General features: G+C 37.0%; 1 protein-coding gene across 4 annotated transcripts in view; it reads left to right on the top strand.

Moving 5' to 3' along the window:
- The window catches only part of STAP1 (signal transducing adaptor family member 1), a 52,489-nt gene that overhangs the window by 12,511 nt on the left and 18,658 nt on the right, over positions 1–21,320 (top strand). For 3 of the 4 annotated variants that reach the window (XM_020999810.2, XM_020999809.2, XM_078148796.1), the window contains exons 2-3: positions 13,765–13,836; positions 19,416–19,529. In XM_020999810.2, coding sequence (XP_020855469.1) covers positions 13,765–13,836; positions 19,416–19,529 — 186 coding nt within the window. The remainder of the gene's footprint in view (positions 1–13,764; positions 13,837–19,415; positions 19,530–21,320) is intronic. The other variant, XM_020999812.2, reaches the window with a different exon arrangement.

Genomic DNA, 21,320 nt, shown 5'->3' with positions numbered 1-21,320 from the left:
CACAACTCAAATGCAACTGCTTTCTCGGAGGTTATCAAGGATCTCTTAATTGTTATATCTAATAGCCTTTTCTCAGGCCTCATTTTTCTTTACCTTTCTGAGGCTTTTGACACTGTTTACCATCTTCTGTTCCTTGAGAACACTCTCTCCTACTATTTTCTTTCTCCATTTTCATTGTTTTTCTAGACGTTCTAACCACTTCTGTCTAACCATTACTCAGTCTCCTTTACTGTATCATCCTCCATGTCCTTCTCCCAAATTGTGGGTGGTCCCCAAGTCTCTGTTCTGGTCCTGTTTCATTTATGTATCTATAACTTCTTTTGGTGATGCCATCAGATCTGGCGGGTTCAATAATCATCTCTTTGCAGGTGCCAAGATCTATATACCTAGCCTTAAATTCTCTCTTGAAGCAAAGAGTATATAAAGTTTTAAGGAGGGGGTTTGACTGTGGAATGTAGAGGTCAATACTTCCTATTTAAAATAATTGTTTTTGCTAACTATATGCTAGTTAGGTCAATGGTGGTTTGTCCAGGATGGGGCTATGGGAGGGAAGATGTCCGACATACTTTTCCACCAACTCAAAATTCTCTTTTACTATCACCATCTCTATCTGTAAGTGTTCTCAACCCCAGGAACCCATCTGTTTCTCTTCAAGATGATGGTGGGTGAGATCTGACCCCAAATTGTGGGTGCAGAAGCTTACTTGTTGACCCAACCATGGCTGAGCAGATAAATGGTCTCATCTGCGACTTTTATGAAGAAGAGACAGGAAGTGAGGCAGAGAGAAGCATGTTATTGATTTTTAAAAAAACATTTTATTTTATTTCAATTAGCAAGCATTAAATTTCTCTCTTAATTACTTCCTTCACCCCCATATAATATAAGAAAAGGAAAAATCAAGCCCATTTAGCAAATATGCATAGTCAAGCAAAACAAAATCTCACATTGGCATGTCCAAAAATGTTTGTCTCGTTCTACCTCCTGGGTCCATTTATTCTCTGTTGAGAGGTGAGTAGTTGATCATAGGGTTGCTTGTTTCATAGATTAGAGTTCTCGAGTCTTTCAAAATTATTTGATATTGTAATATAAATTGACCTCCTGGTTCGGCTTACTTTATTCCTTATCATTTCATACAAATCTTCCCAGATTTCTCAGAAACTGTCCATGTTGTCTTTTCTTAGAGCATCATAGTACTCCACTACATTCACATACTATAATTTTTTTAGCCACATACCAGTTGATGGTCACCCACTTAGTTTCTAGTACTTTGTCACTACAAAAAAAAGCTGCTATAAATATTTTTGTACATGTTCGTCTTTTTTCCTTTTTCTTTGATCTCTCTGGGGTATAGGCCTAATAATGGTATTGCTGTATCAAAGGGTATGCACAGTTTGGTGAATCTTTGAGCATAGTTCCAAATTACTTTCCAGAGTGGCTGGACCAACTCAAAGCTCCCCCCACAAGCATTAGTGTGTGTTTTTCCTGCAGCCCCTGTAACATTTGTCACTTTCTATTTTTTTTCCCATTTTTGCCAATATGATGGATGTGAGGGGGAATTATTAGTAATTTGAAGCATTTTTCCATATGGCTGTTGAAAACTTATATTTCTTCCTTTGAAAACTGCTTATTCATATCCTTTGGCCATTTATCATTTGGGAAATGGGGAAGTATATTATTGGGTATATGTCCCCCTGTCTCCCAGTGTCCTTATTATCCCAGTTACCCATCTTATCCTTCTTGCACTTGTCTTTTGGGAAGACCTGGCTACTGGGAAAAAAGCACCTACTTACATTAGTGGAAAGCTGCTGCTCCTAATGGACCTCCTAGCTTGTCTATGGACTCAACAGTGGCTGGTACTGAGAAGCAGAGCAACCTCATCCTTTTTTCCCTTCTTCTCTGCACATGTACTCAACTTGGGCCTAGCCTGGGGCTATCTGCCATTTCCAAACTCACCCCACCCCTCAATTCTACTCTGGGCTTTGGCTTAGGTGGAAGGTACCCAGTTTTATAAATAAGGCTGACACGAAAAGAAGATATATCTAACTCCAACAAACTCCTGGTGGAGGGATAGTACCTAGAGTGTTAGGATTCTATCCCTTTCAAGTCATAGGAACTGGGATCATTCTCCCAGTAGATGCTGTCCTACTATGACAAGATCCACAGCCATATCTCTACCTATTTACTATTAGGTAAATTTCCCATCTTGGTTAAAGCCTTCCTTTCCTAATTCAAGTTAAGACTCTGTCAGTCTCATTTGTCTGGGAAATTCAGGTGACATTCTGCCTATACATAAAGGGAGGAACTCATTAACTGCTTAAGGCTCTTAAAATTCATCAGATTTTCTACTATAAGGCCAATTTTAACTTAATTTATAGGTTCTTTTTTCCTCTGAGAATCTTTGATTATAATTATATTTTGTATCTCTTTTGTAAGAAACACAGATATTACTACTGCTAGCTGTTTGACAGATAGTCAAACTGAGATTGGTTAAATTGTACACTTATGGTCAAGAATAAATTATGAAAAGTGAATATATTATGGTCATATTTCAGTAACTAGATACAGCAATAATGTGATCAGTATGGGTCCTCCTTCTATCAGTGCAGATTATAACTCTTCTTCACAGGATTCTGTTGGGTTTGTTTGAAGTTTGTTTTGAAACTGCATTGCTACCCATCAGATTGGCAAAAATGACAAAAATGGAAAATGAGAAGTGTTGCTGAGCTAAAGGAAAATAGGCACATTAATCCACTGTGAATGGAACTGGTCCAGCCATCCTGGAAAGGAATTTGGAACTGTTTCTCAGAAGTTATTTAACTGTACATCCACTTTAATCTAACAGTACTATCACTAGATCTGTACATATAGAGAAGGATCTATATGTATAAAAATTTTTGTAGTAGCTTTCTTCATGTAGTAGCAAAAAAAAAAACCAAACAAACAAAACCCTCAGGAAATTAAGGGAAATGCCTGTCCATTGGTTAAGTCTAAGCAAATTATGATATAAAAATGTAATGGAATGCTATTGAGCCATAAGACATGATAAAACTTTTAAGGAACAGTTCCAAATTCCTTTCCAGGATGGAAACATGCTACCTACCTCCTGACTGATGATGGACTTAAAATGCAGAATGAGAATTTGCTTTGATTGACTACCAATATTTTCTCACAAAGGTTTTCTTTTTCTTTTTGTTCAGTTCAGAGGAGATAGGAAGGAGAGAATATAAATTATTTTAAATTGACAATAAATTTTAAAAACTGCATGTTACTTCTGATATTTATGATACATGGTATCAACTCATTCTCTCCATCCTTATATCCCTTCCTTTTTTAAAAAAAATAATAAATTTAACAGATACCAAATAAAATGTCATTTCTGTTACATAATAGAAGAGTAAAAAAGAAATTGTACATGAAACTGAGAGTTTCTATTCTGCAGTGTGTTTTTCTTTTTTAAATATATAGTAACTTCAATATATATGTATATAAGAATATATATATATATATAAAATAAAAGATTAAATTTTAAAAAACACAACTTTTAGAGTTATTCTGCCTGTCTGTGATTCTTTCTGGCCTTTCTTCTGTTCTTTCATGTGTACTTTAAAAAAAGTTGAGGGCAGCTAGGTGGCGCAGTGGATAGAGCACCAGCCCTGGAGTCAGAAGGACGTGAGTTCAAATCCGTCCTCAGACACTTAACACTAACAGTGTGATCTGGGCAAGTCACTTAACCCAGATTGCCTTACCCAAAAAAACCAAACAAACAAAAAAACCAGTTTCAGTGAAAAATAAATGGTTCCAGTGAGTCTTTTTTCTTTCTATTTTGGCTATCCTGTTCCTATCCACATCTCCTTCTCAGGCTACTCTCAGACTGAAAAAGGAAAAGAAAAAGAAAAACTAAGTCCTCACAATATTGCATAGTCAAGCAAAACAAATTCCCACTTGGGTACGTCCAAAGATGTATGTCCTATTCTGTATCTTGGATCCATCACCTCTCCTAACTCCCTTCCAATGATAGGGAAGACTCAATAGATCTGGCTCCTTAAGAGGAAAAAGTAAAATACTAAAGGTTAATCTTTATTTGCCTAATTCTCTCATTTAGTAATTCAGTAAGTCAATTCAAATTCTTTTTTAACCAGCAGTTATATATATAATCCAAAATTTCTTTATATTTCTTTAAAAAAAAAACTTCTTCCATACTTCTTTTTAAAAACTTCCGTTGAGTGAAGTGAGCAGAACCAGGAGAACATTGTACACAGTAACAACAGTATTTTACTATGTTTAACTGTTAATGACCGAGCTATTCTCAGTAATATAATGATCCAAGACAATTTCAAAGGATTCATATGAAAAATGCTATCCATATCTAGAGAGAGAACTTATGGGTCTGAATGCAGATTGAAGCATATTGTTTTTCACTTTTTTTTGTTTTGTTTTGTTTTTTGTTTGTTTATTTTTCTTTTGGTCTGTATCTTCTTGTACAACATGACTAACATGGAAATATGTTTGCATGATTACGTACATATAACCTATGTCTAATTGCTTACCACCTCAGAAACAGGGGAGATGAGGGAGGGAGGGAAAAAATTTGGAACTCGAAATTTAAAAGGAGAATGTTAAAAATTGTCTTTACATGTAATTGGGAAAGAATAAAATGTCATTTAAAAACAACTCCCTTACATAGTAATCTGTAAATATGCATACTTCAGAATTTTAACAACCACTTAATTTATTTGTCTGAGTATCTTTACTGCTGAGTTATTTGTATTTTTGGCTGCTATGTCCCAATGTTGAATCTTGAAATTTGAAACTCATAGTACCCTAAAACTTGATGTCTTTTTATATGAACTATTATCTATCCACACCTCCCCTTTTCTGAATTTGTGAAGTTGTTTTTGGAACTTGTGCAGTGATTTACATTTGCTTTCATTAAATCCAATTATACTGAATTCAGCCCATTATTCTAGCCTGATGAGATCCTTTGTGGATCAGACTCAATCATCCTATCTGTGAGCTATCCTTCCCAGCTTCATTTCATCTACAAATCTGATTTGTATGTCATCTATGCCTTCATCCAAGTCACTGATAAAAATGTTGAACAGCATAGGATCAATGACAGACTACTGGGCTGTTCAGTTAGCTCAGGCCCTCCCTGTGAAATGAAGAGGATGGACTGAGTGGTCTCTAAGTTTCTGTCTAGCCTTCCCAATCTCTCATACTCTCTATTCACAATTCATGTAAGCTTTATTGCTATCCATATGCAGAACTGAGACTCAAGGAAGAACCCCATGATCTGTTGATCTTCGTGTCCTCTATCTCTGTTCTTTGGTTTCTGTCTGTGACTACAATTTTTGGGGTTTTCAGCTTTGCTGTTTCTCTTCATGGGCTGCCTTTGCTCAAAACAGATCCTATAAATTTTGCTACATGCCAGGTAGTTTCTGAACAGTCACCCCTTGACTAGTCATACAACAAAATTATATGAATATAATTATAATATGATAATGTGATTATTTTGCTCAGCTTGCTTGGACTCACTCCTGTCAGCTGTACACACAGCAGCCAATTTGAATTTTCCTCTGTCATCTGTCCCTTACACATAAAGATCCTAGCTTACCAGAATTTCAAAAAGTTTAGCTTCAGTGCTAGGATGCTTACTAGACTCCCAGATATTATTGAAACTTCTCTTGACAAGTACAAGCAGGGGTATGCTGGAGCCAGATCATTTGGGCTCCTGAGAACCAATTGTTAAATTTTCACTCTTAATATTTACACCATTGAAAACATTAATTGCTACAAGTCGTGGCTTGATTTATTATTTTATTGATTATCTAGATTTAAGAAAATGATAGAGAAAAAGCATTAATTCATATTAAACTTAAAAATGAGTTGAGCATACTTTTTTTCAGAAATCTCATTGTTAAACACTTATCAGCATGCCCTTGATACATACATACATACATACATATATATATATATATATTATATATATATAGTATGTGTGTGTGTGTGTGTGTGCAAGAGAAAATGAAGTTAGAAAAATGGACAAAACAATAAAACAAAACAAAATATCACAAATTATTGTACAAGTCCATAAAATTTTTATTTATTTATTGTTAACTCTTATAAAGAGAAGTACATATTACATTTAACACGATAATGCTAATACCATCTTGTTTTCATATCCCTTTTGACCTGGTGTATGTATTTAGTGCAAATTTTTGCTGCTACTGTTGTCTTTAATTATGTAGTGTAGTTAGAGTATAAATTGTTCTTTTGGTTCTAATTTCTTCGCTCTATAGCACTTCATATAAGTATTCCACATGGCTTTGAATTTTCACATTTATAATTTCTTGTGTAATAATAGTCCTTTATATTCATAACCTGTAATTTATCAAACCACTCCCTAGTCTTTGGATATCTTTATGTTTTCAATTTTTTCATATTATAAATAATGCTGTTAGCAATATTTTGACACAGATAATTTGCTAGTAACTTCTTGAAGTAAAATGAAAGATTGGGTACACTGGGTAAAAGATATGCACATTTTTCTAATTCTTATTGTGTAATTCCATATTACTTTACAACAACCAAGACACATTTCTACTAGCCGTGTAATAGCATTTTGTTTTATAACAACCACCTTGGCACTGAATTTTGTCATCTTTTATTATCTTTAGCCTCAAAAGAAAAGTTTTATTGGTAACTTTTGGATGCCTGAGAACATAACAATACTACTTATCAGGTCAGAAAATTAAGGTCTATGTTGAGACTTTGTGGTCCAGGGCTTTGTGGAGACCTTGTATCCATTAATATTCTGCCTTGACTTCATTCCCTTGTGGTTAACCTACTTCCACCTCCTCATATTCTCTTGATCCGAGTGATACTGAACTCTTATTGTTAAAGAAAAAACAATTTTTTTCCAGATGTCTTCTTCCTCACCTTCATTTACCTCAACCGTACTTGAACCTCATGCCCCACTATTGAGCTATCCACCCCTTTATCTATATCCCGGGGAATTCCCACTCTATAATTAATAAATTTCTTTTCACTTTAGGCCTCTTCCTCTCTTGCTTCTTTTTCTGGTACTCACTGAGATGTGGCTCCTCACAGATGACACTTTATCTCTAGTCATCCTTTTCAGTACTAGTTGTACCTTCTCTCCATCTCCCTGACTCACTGGTACTGATTGGGGAAACAAAATATTCCTTGTTCACCATTGCCATTTCCACCATCAATCAGAAAAAAAGAGGATTGTATATATAGTTGAATCTTTTTCTCGTTTTTTTTCAATATATCATAAATTCAACAAACTACTTTCAAAGCTGACCTGCTTGTGCTTCCTTCTGAATTTCCTTCTGAGCTGTTCTCTTCTGTGCATTAAAAAAATGTTTCAAAGGCATACTTTTTTTCTTTTCCTTTTTTTTTTGGGAGGGGGGAATCACTATTGCTATCCTTCCCCAAATTAAAAAAAAAACAACAACCATCTTGTGATAAATAAGCATAGTCAAGCAAAACACATCTATACAGTGACCATGTCTGAAAATGTATGTATCTTTCTGCACCTAGAGTCTATCACATCTCATAGGTCCTCTGGAGTAGTGGTTGGTCATCACTTTGATCAAGGTTTTTAAGTCTTTCAACGTTGTTTTCCTTTATGACATTTTTGTTATTGTGTAAATTATTCTGATTCTGTTCACCTCACTCTGCATCCATTCATTTGAATCTTCACAGGATTCTCTGAAATTGTCTCTTTTATCATTTCCTGTTCAACTATTCCCTAATTGATGGGCCTCATCTTAGTTTCCAGTTCTTTGCTACAACAAAAAGTGCTACTGTAAATATTTTTGTACAAATAGGTACTTTTCCTTTTTCCTTGATCTCTTTGGCATATAAGTCTAAGTGGAATTGTTGAGTCAAAGTACATGCACAGTTTAGTGACTTTTGAGGAATTTGAGTGATTCAAAATTGCTTTCCAGAATGGTTGGACTAATTCACAGCTCCACTGGATTGAAGAACATGGGAATGAGGGTCTACTGTGTATGAAACCTGGAAAGATAGGGGACCCTAGTTTATGAAGGATTTTGAATGCTAAACAGAGGATATTGTACTTGACCTAGGAGGTAATTGGGAGCCACTGGAGTTTATTGAGTAGGAGGGAGGGGAAATGACATGGTCAGGCCTGCAGCTTAGGAAAATCACTTTGGTGGCTGAGTGGAGAATCAATTGGAGTGGGGAGAGACTTGAGGCAGGCAGACCCATTCGCAGACTATTGCAATAAGCCATTCATGGTAGCCTCTACTAGAGTGTCAGAAGAGAGAAGGGGAAATATTTTGAGAGACTGAGAGGCCTTGGCAACAGATTGGATATGCAGTGTGAGAAATAGTAAGGATTGTGAACCTGGGATACTGAGAAGATGATGTTGCCCTGGACAAAGAAGATAATGAATTCAACTACATAACAGATCTTTATTAGAAAAACTTTCTACAAAGATTTTTGCCCTCAGTTCTCACTTCCTCTCTTAGATCTCCCTTTACACAGAAGCAGGTGGTAAAAGAGAAGGAATGTGATCAACATCAGTGGTTTTATAACTGAAGCAATCTGCTTCCGTTCCTTTGCCCTTCCTGGATCCTCCCTGACCAGATCCTAATCGCTGGATCCTATCTTAATCTTTCCCCCCCTTTTAGTATTGAGTTCAGGATCTGTTCTCTGAAGATGAAATGTGTCTTGTTTGGAACTCTTCATAGTATTATCCTACCTCTTAATCCCCTCATTCTTTCTATCCCAGCCTATTTTCTGATTGAGTTGTTTTATATCTATATTTCTACATGAAACTCTGTGTATATTTGTGTGTGTGTGTGTGTGTGTGTGTGTGTGTGTGTGTGTGTTGACTCCTCATTTGTCTGGTCCAGATAAGAAGGAGGTTCACGTGATATCCACTCCTCTGTGTTTACTCTTGTTGTTGATATAGGATTACACTAAGCTTTGCCAGGTAAATTATTCTCAGATGTTAGTACCTTTCCTTTGCCTTTTGGATTACTGTATTCCAAGCTCTCTGCTGCCAGGTCTATTGTGATCCTAACTGGGTTCCTTGGTACTGCAACTCTTTCTTCCTGGCTGTTTGCATACCTTTTTCTTTGACTTGGAAGCTCTGAGTCTTGCTTATGGCAGACCTGGGACTTTTCCTTTCAGGAGGTGATCTGTGGGTTCTTTTTATCTTTACTTTTCTTTTGGGTTTTAATGGATCTGGGCAGTTTTCATTCATGATTTCTTGAAATATAATGTCCAGTGTCTCGATGAATGGTTTCTCTTTTGTCTATTCTAGTTTTCAGGGAGTCTCATTTCTTGAGTCTCTGCTTGCATTTGTCATGTAGTTACTTCTCTTGGGAAATCTCTAGATTTGTAATAATTTCTGATAATGGTTTTCTTTGGAAGATTTACTCATCTCTCCAGACTTAGTTCCTGAATTAGGACTTTCTTTGTACCAGGGCAGGTTCTGCCCCCTCTGCTACACTTTTTTTAAGTGAGGTAATCAGCTCTGCTTGGTCTCACATTTTCTTTCTCCTGTTTTATTGTTATTGTTAAATTTGTAGAACTATGTCAAATAACAGGAAGGAAAAGGGTCAATAATCTATTTCCACTTCCCCTTCAGACTCCTAAGATTTAGAACTGAAAGGAACGTTTGAGATTATCTAGTTCAACCTCTCCATTTTACAGATAAGGAAAATGAGGCCAAAAGAGAGGAAGGAACTTGCACAAGGTCAGTATTACAGCCTAGGTCATCTTTGCCTTCCACTACACTACACTAATACCTATTAACTGTAGCAGTCCTGAAGTTCTAAACATTTGGTGAGAATAGTCCTTGGGCATGGACTTTTTTTGAGGATTTTTTCTTTTTTATTTATTTTTGGTTTTCAACATTCACTTTTATAAGATTTTGAGTTCGAAATTTTTTCCCTTGCCTCTCATTCTCTCTCCCCAAGATGGCATGCAATCTGGTATAGGCTCTCCATGTATAATCGTATTAAACATATTTCCACAGTAGTCATATTGTGAAAGAAGAATCAGAAGAAAAGAGAAAAACCACGAGGAAAAAAAGAGAGAGAAAATAGTATGCTCTATCTGCATTCAGATTCCATGGTTCTTTCTCTGGATGTGGATAGCATTTTCCATCATGAGTCTTTTGGAATTGTCTTAGATTATTCCATTGCTGAGAAGAGCTAAGTCCACATAGGTGATTGTTGTACAGTGTTGCTGTTACTATGTACAATGTTCTCCTGGTTCTGCTCATTTCAGTCAACATCAGTTCATGTAAGCCTTTCCAGGTTTTTCTGAAATCCTCCTGCTCATTATTTCTTATAGAACAATAGTTTTCCATCACATTCATAGACTACTTGTTCAGCCATTCCCCAATTAATGGGTATCCCCTCAATTTCCAATTATTTGCCACCACAAAAAGAGCTGCTATAAATATTTTTGTACATGTGGGTTCTTTCCCCTTTTTTATGATGTCTTTGGGATACAGACCTAGTAGTAGTATTGCTAGGTCAAAGCATATGCACAGTTTTATAGCCCTTTGGGTATAGTTCCAAATTGCTCTCCAGAATGGTTGGATCATTTCACAACTCTACCAACAATGCATTAGTGTTCCAATTTTCCCACATCTTCTCTAACATTTATCATTTTCCTGTTTTGTCATGTTAGCCAATCTGATAAGTGTGATGAAGTACCTCAGAACTGTTTTAATTTGCATTTCTCTAATCAATAGTGATTTAGAGCATTTTTTCATATGTCTATAGATAGCTTTGATTTCTTCATCTGAAAACTGCTTGGGCACAGGTTTTGAGTATGAGAATGTTGTTTGGGGAAGCAAAGAGCCTCAGAAATCTATTACCAGAGATGTGCTCACTGGAAGAGTGACTAGTTTCATCCTAGTCTCACTCTTAGAATTGTGACCAGCTTTGGTAGTTTCCCAGGTTCAGTCCCTTACTCACGACAGAAGAATACAGTCTTGTGCTGAAGGAAGTTCATCTTCCTAGGTACACATCAATAGCATATGTCCTTAGGTCCATTGCAAGGGCAGCAACCCTCAGGAAGATATATAAATAATAGATAGGCAGGAATAATACTAAACAAACAAAAACCCTTGTGTTTCCATAGCACTTTAAGGTTTACCAAGTGCTTTCTTCATAACAACTCTGTAAAGTAGGTAATACAAATGTTATTAATCCTACTGTACAGGTAAAGAAAATGAGAGAGTTTGAGTGACTTGATCATGTCACATAGCCAGGAAATGTCATAGGTGGGAATCTGCTCTTCTCTTGTCTCCTTGTCCAGCACTCTCTCTTCTCTCTTCGTCTCCTTTCTTTTTTCCTTTCCGTCTCCCTTTCCTCCTCTTTTTGTTTCTCTGTCTCTATCTGTCTGTCTCTCTCTCCTCCACCCTTCTTTTTCTTAACAACAACAAAATCAGCTTATGTTTATTTTATAAAAAATACAAGCTAGCAAACATAAAAGTACAGCTAACTTATAAAAATAGAGCTAGCAAATAAACAAAGTTTGAACAGAGCTGGAGACTCCCAAGAGCAGTAATGCCAGTTTGCCTGCAGCAACGAGACAGAGAAAGTGTGAAGAGAGAATAACTTGACCATGTCTTACAGGGCAACAAATAGGTACATCCAGGCAGATCATTCCTTCAGCAAGTCAGCAAATCAGATAAGGCTCCGGTTGTTCATGATTATATTTCACTTGGGGGAATAGTGCTCTTCCTGGCTATGGGCTCACACAGGATGCTCTTCCGCCTTGCCCCTCTCCTCCAGGAACAAAATTTTCTGGGCTTCTACAGCGCTCTTTCTCCTCTGTTACACTATCTCTCCCAGATGGTCAGATTAATGACAGGCAGTTTTCAGGTCAGGATGGGTGATGGAGAGGGAATCACAGTTCTGGGATAGCTCTGAGGCTCCCTTGGCACGCCATAGGGATCCACAGATCTCTAGCAGAGCAGCTGTTTCTTCCATCAGCCTTTATGCCCTGGATACTAAATAGGTCCCTGGGAGAGAAGCAGAGGATCAAACTGACAACTCTCCTTAAACCCTGAGGAATATCATGATTTTCAAGCACAAAGATCTTACTAGCACAGATATTGTAACTAATATGAATCTACAAGGCTACGGTCCTTTCTCTGGCTCTGACAAGGACCAATTACTTCCTTTTTATGTACCTCACATTTCCCTGCAAGAGTCAGCATGGCATGGTGGCTAGAGGGGGATAAATTGTAGACTGACATCAGCGGAAGGAGTTTCCATACCATGAATTCTCCCATAATGAAATGGCAGGTCCGAAAACTTTTCTTCAGGTTCTATTGCTAATTTCAAGAAGTTGTAGTGAAATCACAGAGGTTGTCATCAAAAGAGCCCTGAGAGACACAACATGGCATAGTGGATAGAAAGCAGACCTCCAAATCAGGATGACGTTGGTTCAAGTCTCACTTCAGACATACACTTGTTGTGTGACCCAGGGCAAGTGACCTAACCTCTCAGGTTACCGGCAACTTTCTATGAGTGGGAATTATAGAGAAAGTACCCATCTGCATTGGTCTAGAAAATTTAATCACTTGAAGTTTTGTACGTCAATGAAATCATAGGTCTGGTCCAAGAAAAGGGAAAACAACAACAATAATAAAGATCACTGGATTAACATTCAGAAGACCTAGGTTTGAATTCAGGCTCTACCACGTCTATGATTTTCAGCAAGTCCCTTCTCCTTGCTAGGCCTTAAATGAGTTTAAATGAGAAGATCATAGGATTTCAATGTGGAAGGACCTTAAGGGTTATCTAGTCCAATGCCTTCATTTCACAGCTGAGGGAATTTAAGCCCAGAAGGGTAAAAGAACTTGCCCATGTTCACACAGAAAGGAAGTAGGACCCAGGATTTGAATCCAAATCTTCTGACTCCAAATCCGGTGGCCTAAGTTGGTGACATTGAGCTGGCTATTGGTTTTCCATAACTATCTACTGTGTATATTCTTGGTTATACATCATTCTTTGTTGTTGTTCAGTTGTTTTTCAGTCATGTCTGACTCTTCTTGACTTCACTTCGGATTTTCTTGGTAGAGACACTGGAGTAGTTTGCCATTTCCTTCTCCAGCTCATTTTACAGATGAGGAAAATGAGGCAAACAAGGTTAAGTGACTTGCCAGGGTCACACAACTAGTAAGTGTCTCAGGTCAGATTTGAACTGGGGAAGATGAGTCTTCCCGACTCCAGGCCTGGTGCTCTATCCACTGTGCCACATAGCTGCCCACATCATTCTTAGCTATCTCCAATTTGATTCCTGGAATCATACAACTTCAAAGGGGAAGGAATCTTCTTTCTTGGGCATCACCAACATTAACTACCTAATATGATTGTGGGAATAAACTGCCAGAGGACACAGGAGGGGATAGGAGCAGGTATACATGTAGAAGGGTTGTTCTTAATGCAGGATTATGTCAAGGGTTTTGAAGATATAGAGAAGGAGAAAAGGAGCTTACAGTGAGTAATCTCTATTTTCTCAGTAAAGTATAGAACTGTGTGACAATGAGGTGAAACGAATCATGTTTAAAGGTGCTTGTAGAACCTAGGATGAGCAATGTAAAGATGTTATCTTGATTAGACCATCTCAAAGTCCCTTTCCTTCTCTAAATCATATGAAAATGTTTTTGTCTATATGGTTATCCCCATTGGATGAAAATGAACCATCAAAATAAAATTTAAACTTGTTTTTCCACAGGAATTTAAACACTATTGGACAGAACTGAGAGGAACTACCCTTTTTTTTTACATTGACAAAAAAAATCCAACTGTAAGTAGCTCAACTTGTAGGTCATATAGTAATAATAATGATAACAATAACTAGCATTTATGTAACACTTTAAGGTTTACAGAGCTTTTTACATTTTATATATATTTGAGCCTCATAACAACTTTCTGAGGTAGGCACTATTATTGCCCCATTTTGCAATTGAGGAAACTGAGTCTAGAAGAGTTTATATGACTTGCCCAAGGTCACATAGCTGGTAAGTGAGTGAAGCAAATCTTTCTGAGTCCAAGTCCAGTACGCTACCCTTTGTGCTCCCGACCTGCCTAATCTAGCTTTTCCATAGTTGTATCACTAAACCATACAGTATTGATTCACTTCAACTCTTCAAAAGACTTATGATTTCATCAATATGGGTATTCCCTCTGCTGATGTGGATTGCAATACCTCCATTCCTTAATAGACCATTTCATGAGTTGAACTCCTCTGAGTCTAGGTAGGCTAGTTTTGGAGGAGAATTCAATTAAACTCAATAAACATTTATTAAAAATTTATTATACATCAGACACTATGTTTGAGTACAGAAATACAAAGATGAGAAAAAAATTGTGTATGCTTTCTAGAAGCTTATAATTTAGTAGAGGAGGTAAGACATATACTCAAAGAAATATAATGCAAGATAAAATACATTAAGGGCAAAAGTGGGGTTCTTCATTTGGGGTCTGGGAACTTTCTTTTTAATATTCATATAACTATTTTCTGAATCTTTTCATGTTTATTGAAACACTAATATGCAACATTAGTGTATGATTTTTTTGTACATTTAGTAGCTTAAATGTGAAATTACTTTAATCTAAGTTAAAATATAATACATGGAAAACAATGGAATTTCAGCACTAGCTTCTGAAAGCAAAGATTGAAATTAATTTTTCCAATTTCATTTTTCAGTCTATTATTACTCTGGATGCTTATGCTCTTGTCCTGGAATTAGCCATCAAATACTTTCAGTCTGAACAGTAGCATACATAGTAAAACTAACTAAAGAGAGTAAGGAAAATGCAAGCAACCAGTCCATACTTTTCACCAAAGTGCTTGGAAGAGGGCCTATTTGGTCATCCTCAGTCACTACCACATCATTCTTGGCTTCTATCCTTTTTTGGATTAAAAATGAAGACTTCTAGAGTTTCCAATGTGATTTGTTTCCTTTGTAATCCTGTGTATTAAATTTTATGCATTTAATAATGTTATTCCGAGAAGTGATCCATAGGCTTCACCAGACTTCCAAATGGGTCCATTATACAAAAAAAGATGAAGAATAATAACAGGGCTAAATAAAATACTTTATGAAATTTGGGGAGGGAGAGATCACTTGCAGTTGAGGGATGGAAGATCTGGAACTACTTCATGAAGAAGCTAATACTTGACCTGGTCCTAGAAGGAAGAGAAGGATTTCCATAGTAGGAGGTAAAGCGAAAGTCCATTCTGGTATGCCTTCAAAAATTCAAAAAGTTTTTAGAGGCCAGAAGGAGATTAGGAAATAGCAAGCAGCCCAGTCTGTCTGGAATGTGAAATAACACGAAGCTTAATGGAGTGAAATAAGCTTTGAAAGTTAAGATTTCAGCCAAGTTGTGGGGGGGCTTAATTGCCAGGCTAAGGTATTTGGAGGTTATCTGGTGGGCAAAGGGGACCCATAAAAGGTTTTTTAGCAGGAGAGTGACATTGTTAGACCTGTGCATGTAAGATTACTTGGTGGTTGGCAAATCAATCCATAGGCCTTTATTAAGCTCTTACAACACATCGGACATGTCTGCACTAAGTGCCGAGCATTACAAAGAAAGGCAAAAGTAGCACCGTAACCTCAAAAAGCAGAATTGGGAGAGAGTGTGCAAACAGCTATGTATGTATAAGATATATACGGCATAATGGGAAGTAATTTCAGAGGGAAGGCATGAGCAGTGGCTGGAAGTTGTGGAAGGATAGGTGGAGACAAGGTAGACTTTGAGCTGAGTCTTGAAGGAAGCCAAGGAACTTAGGAGACAGAGGAAAGGAGGGAGGCATTCAAGGCATGGGGGAGAGCTAGTGAAAAGGCGTGGAGTGAGGAAATGGAGGGTCATATATGAAGAGCAGCAAGGACAGTGACCCTGGATCTTGGAGTATTTGGAGGGGAATGAAGTGTAAGAAGCCTGGAAAGTTAGGAAGGGAACGGGTTATGGAGAACTTTAAAAGTCAAACAGGATTTTATATTTTATCCTGGATAATAGGGACCCACTGGAGTTTATTGAGTAGGAAGGGAATATGCCAATGAATGACCACAGTTCTAGAGGAGCAATGGTGAAGAATGTTGCCCACTTCCTGACAGAGAATGGACTCAGGATACAGAATAAGACATTTTTTTTGGATACAATCAATGGAGGAATATATTTTGTTTGACTATGCACATTTGTTATATAGATTTTGTTTTAATGAGGGGAGATGGGAGGGAGATAAAATATATTTTTATTAATTAAAAAAGTAAAATAAAAATTTTAAGAGATTGTTTAGCAGCTCTGTGAATAAAAGATTAGAGAGGGGGAGAAACTGGAATCAAGAAGGCCAGTTGAGAGGTCATTACAGTATTACAGATAAGAATGGAAAGGAGATGGATACAAGATAAAATGGGGAAATAGAATTGATAAAACTCAATAACTGATTGTGTGTGGGAGTGAAAAGAAGGAAGAATCAAAATAATACTAAAGTTTTGAGCCTGAGAAACTGTGTATATGGCACTACCATCAACAGAGGTAAGGGAGTTTGGGAAGAGGAGCAAGTTTTGTGGGAAAGATCAGTTCATTTTTCACACATTAGACTTTGAAATTAGACGCCCAGGTAGAGATGCCCAACAAGCAGTGAGAAATGCAAAACTCTCTATATAGATTTAGGTGTCATCTGCATTGAAATGATAATTAAAGCCATGGGAGTATATAGCCTCTCTCTGATCCTGTATTAGAAGGCTTTCAGCTTGCTAGTGTTTGGGAACAGAACTCAGAGTCACTTGACTCTATGGTGAAGCCTAAGAGTAGGGCTTTCATGGCACATATTCTCCATCTCTTTTGTCATTTGTTATAGTGCAATAATATTCCATTATATACATGTACCATTGGTTTCCAGGTCTTCGCCACTATGAAAAGAGCTGTTATAAATATTTTGTACTCATGGGTCTTTTTCTTCTTTCTTTGATCTCTTTGGGAATAGAGGCCTAGTACTAGTATCATTGGGTCAAAGAGTATGCACAGTTTAGTAGATTTTGAGGCATAATTCAAATTGTTTTCCAGAATGGCTGTACTAATTCACAGCTCCACCAACAAAGCATTAAAGTGATTCTTTATCTGTAGTCTCTCCAACATTTGCCATTTTCCTTTTTTTAAAATTGTCTTTGCCAATCTGAGGAGTGTGAGATAAAACCTTGGAGTTGTTTAATTTGCATCTCATTTTCATATGGTTCTTGGTAGCTTTGCATTTCTTCCTCTAAAAGGAAAGTTCAAATCATCTGACCAATTATCAATTAGAGAATTGCTCTGATTGCTACAAATTCAAATTGGTTCTTTATATATTTTGTATATGAGACTTTTTCAGAGAAATTTGCTACAAAGAATCCCTCCCAGTTAATTGTTTCCCTTTTATTGTACCCTAAATAATGAACATGAATTCGGACAGACTTCAAGAGGTAGTGGAGGATAGTTGGGTCTGGTGTGCTATGGTCCATAGGGTCACAAAGAGTCCAACACAACCAAACAATACAACAACAACAACAACAACAACGGTTTTATTTGTACAAAAAGTTTTTTATTTTATGTAATCAAAGTTGTCCATTTTGTCTTCTGTGATCCTCTCTACCCCTTTTTTTGTCAACAACTCTTCCTCTAAATATAGTTGTAAAGATATTTTCTTCCTTGCATCGCTCATTTATCATGTGACCTTTTACATTTATCATGCGTCCTTTTGGAGCTTACGCTCATAGGTTTTTGACAGTATTAAATCAGCTTAGTTCTCAGGCCATTGAAGCATATTTATTTCTCTCTCCTAGGGGAAACAAAGTGAAACATTGTGTGATGTGTGGTATGGTGCAAGACTTCAATGTAGTACTTCATTTTCATTTGGGGATTTTGTAATTCTATATCAATTCCACTCAGCATAGCAATATTTTTATCAGAATTCATTCCCTTAATGGTTAAAAGACACCCAGACCCACTGGAAAAAATTTCTTTTATTAAAACATTTTTGGGGTAGATGTTTTATAGTTTAATGAAGATAATCAGGCTTTAGAGGCTCACCTGGATTTCTGATAATGGTTTTGGTAGAACCTTGAATTAAAAAATGAGTTTCATGAGAAAAAAAATACTTTTTCCAAGTTTTTGGTACTTCATTCTTTGTATCATGTTGGCCATGATGAACCTTTTTTTCTTCATAACTGCAATTAGTAGTTGTTCTTTTTAGTGGTCTTCTTGCAGTTCTTCCAATTTTAAGAGGCCTATGCCACTATAGAGAGTATTCTAGAATTGATCTTGCATAGGCTAGGTCACTCTGAAGGGCTTTGTTTTATGAGGATTAATTTGGCTGTTTCGCAGCAATAGTTTGTCAATTCGTGTTATTTTTAAATTTTTTTTTTTTAGGCAATTGGGGTTAAGTGACTTGCCCAGGGTCACACAGCTAGTAAGTGTCAAGTGTTTGGTCTGAGGCCAGATTTGAACTCAGGTCCTCCTGACTTTAGGTCCAGTGCTCTATCCACTATTTGTGTTATTTTTAAAAAAATATTTTACCTCATTTTCCTTTGTACTACAGTGTAACAATTCTATTTTTTTGTGGACTTGGATGATCCTTGCAATTCTGGATTTCCTCATACCAACAGCTGTTGCAGTATCTGTGGTAGCTATTGAATTGTGCGCTTAGAGAGCTACAACTTTCGCGCATGTTTCCTTGAGGGTAATGTACATTCTGAGTCAGCCTAATGTCAATAGAAACACATACACACACAACCATCGATGTTGCAGAATAAAACCATGTCAAAATTATTGTTCATCTCAAGTAATTCACTTATCACTGTACTATTCAAAAGGGTGTGATGGAGGCATGCAAGGGCAGGCAGATGTTAAGATGGCCCAAATTCATGGCTAGATTGGGTATGAAGGTGAAGGGTGGTCCAATGAGCTGGAGTCTGGGGACTGGGGTCAGTCAGGTATAGTGGACTAGATAAATTTGCATTCTGTCAGCCACCAGTCAACCTAGCTGGGCCCCAGGAAATGAGTTTCAAACATGAGAGGCTTATCTTCCCCAGAAACTGGGGAAGGATTTTGGAGCCTTCATGCAAAATAAGCATATTTACAGGCCAGGACAAAAAAAAAATCACATCATTGAGACAATAGGAGTAAAGAGGAGAGTTGAGAGAATATACTCAGATGTCCTCAATCTAAATAAAGTAGGAATCTAGGACACTTGCTGAAAGAGAACCTGCCCTTGGAGACTTGAGGAGCCCTGAGTAAAATATAATTTAAAACTCCTTTTAAAAGAAGCAGTTATAGCTCTTTTGAGGACTATTCATGTGTATTTTCCATTAAAAAATTGAATGTCGTTTTCTCTTATCTCTGCAGTATATTGACAAATTAGACCTGACAGATCTTACATGCCTTACTGATCAGAATCCGACTGAGAAGTGCTGTGCAAGATTCCTTTTGGTACTGCCCAAGGAAGAAGTAGAACTGAAGGTAAGGGATAATAACTCTGACCATAAGGATGAAGGGTCTGACTTATATTGGCTGCCTCCAAACCCCTACCTCCATCCTGCACCCCTGCAACCCCACCTGTTTTTTCTATTTAAAAAAAATTTTTTTGAATTTAACAATTTCCAAATCAAATGGGTATGAAACTGCCTATCTCTTTTATGTACAGCTTGCTTTTCTTTTTAAGTATATGACATGTTCATCATGTAGCTTTCAAAGAGCTCCTACTTGTATATGCTTTTTCCTGGACTTCTTTCTGTCCTCTTCCATCCATTTTTTTAAAAAAGATGCCTCAATCTCTTATTTCCTCCTTTCCTCTCTTCCTCCCATCCTTTCTTCCTTCCTTCTTTCTTCTACCCTCTCCCTATCCCCGTTCATCCTATACCCAATTGGAAAAGAAAAAGAAATTGTTTGAAATATATATAGTCAAATAAACCAAATTCTCACATTGGCTGTGTCCAAAAATGTACATCTTGTTCTGAATCTTGGGTATATCACCCCTCTGTCAAGCAGTGGGTATTATCACCTCCTTTTTACAAGTTCACAGCTGAAGTAGATTGAGGGGAAGGGCAACAGGACAGGAGTGCCAAGGACTAGCTGCTCTTTGTTGCAATTTTTTAAAGTTTACTGAAATCTAGACTATAATTATGTTTCTTTTCTCTTCCTCCTTCCCTCCCTCTCTCCCTTCCTTTTGTCCCCTCCCCTTTTTTTTTATGTGGATTATTTTGGTTACTTATGTTTGTTTCGGAAATTAGCTGAAACCAAGTACCTCTTTCTTCTGAAAAACTCAAGGTTTCAAATTGGCCTCTCTATTATATGGACTAATTAAGTTAAACAAGCAGCTAGCATTAAGGTTTTTTCATATCTCTCTCTCTCTCTCTCTCTCTCTCTCTCTCTCTCTCTGTGTATGTGTGTGTGTGTGTGTGTGTGTAGCTTTTGTAAAAGAAATACATAATATCAACTTTTTTTGTTACCTGATTTATGATCTCACTGCCTTAGGAAACACCATTTGAGAAACCCTCTACCAAAATAGTTCAATCCCTGCTCTGTAACTTCTAGTCTTAGTTTTCTGAGGGTATTGAGAAGTTAAGCGATTTCCAGAAAGTCATTCAGTCAAGTAGGTGTCAGATGTAGAATTTGAACCCAGGTCTTCCTGACTCTGAGAGCAGTTCTCTAGCCACTACACCATGTTGCTTCTCAGTGTGTAAGTAAAAAATAAAAAATATGCTATGGGAAACTTTCAGCTAAGAAAGAACTAGTCAGAAGCCTGCCCAGATGTAGATCATATTCATAGCGTTGATAAACCAGGAAATAAGAATCAGGAGGTTGTAGGGGCAGCTAGGTGGTGCAGGGACTCCAAATCTGGCCTGACACTTATACCTGTGTGACCCTGAGCAAGTTATTTAACCCTGATTGTTTCCAAAAAAAGAAAGAATTTGGAGCCCTTAAGAACCAATTACAAGTGTTTCATATGCATACCTTCTTTAACAATGCCTTCATTATGTGCTGGAAATCTGAAAGACTCAATGTTTGATCTTTGTAATTAAAATTAAATATAATGAGCAAAATGGTCAATGTGAATATTGGTAATAATAATTTTAAACTTGTAACCCTTGGGCCAATAAACATAAAGAATAAGTTAAAAGTAGAAATTAATAGCAATAGCCAATACTATGCAAACTTTCAGGTTTGCAAAACACTTTTTATCTTTTATTTCATGCCATCCTCATAACAACATTCTAGGGTAAGAGCTATTATTGTCCTCATTTTACAGCA

The sequence above is a fragment of the Phascolarctos cinereus genome, unplaced genomic scaffold (genome assembly GCF_003287225.1).
Source record: "Phascolarctos cinereus isolate Bilbo 61053 unplaced genomic scaffold, phaCin_HiC Scaffold_9;HRSCAF=440, whole genome shotgun sequence".
Taxonomy (NCBI): domain Eukaryota; kingdom Metazoa; phylum Chordata; class Mammalia; order Diprotodontia; family Phascolarctidae; genus Phascolarctos; species Phascolarctos cinereus.
Note: the sequence above shows the minus strand (reverse complement) of the source record. Positions and strands in the feature narration are given on the sequence as shown.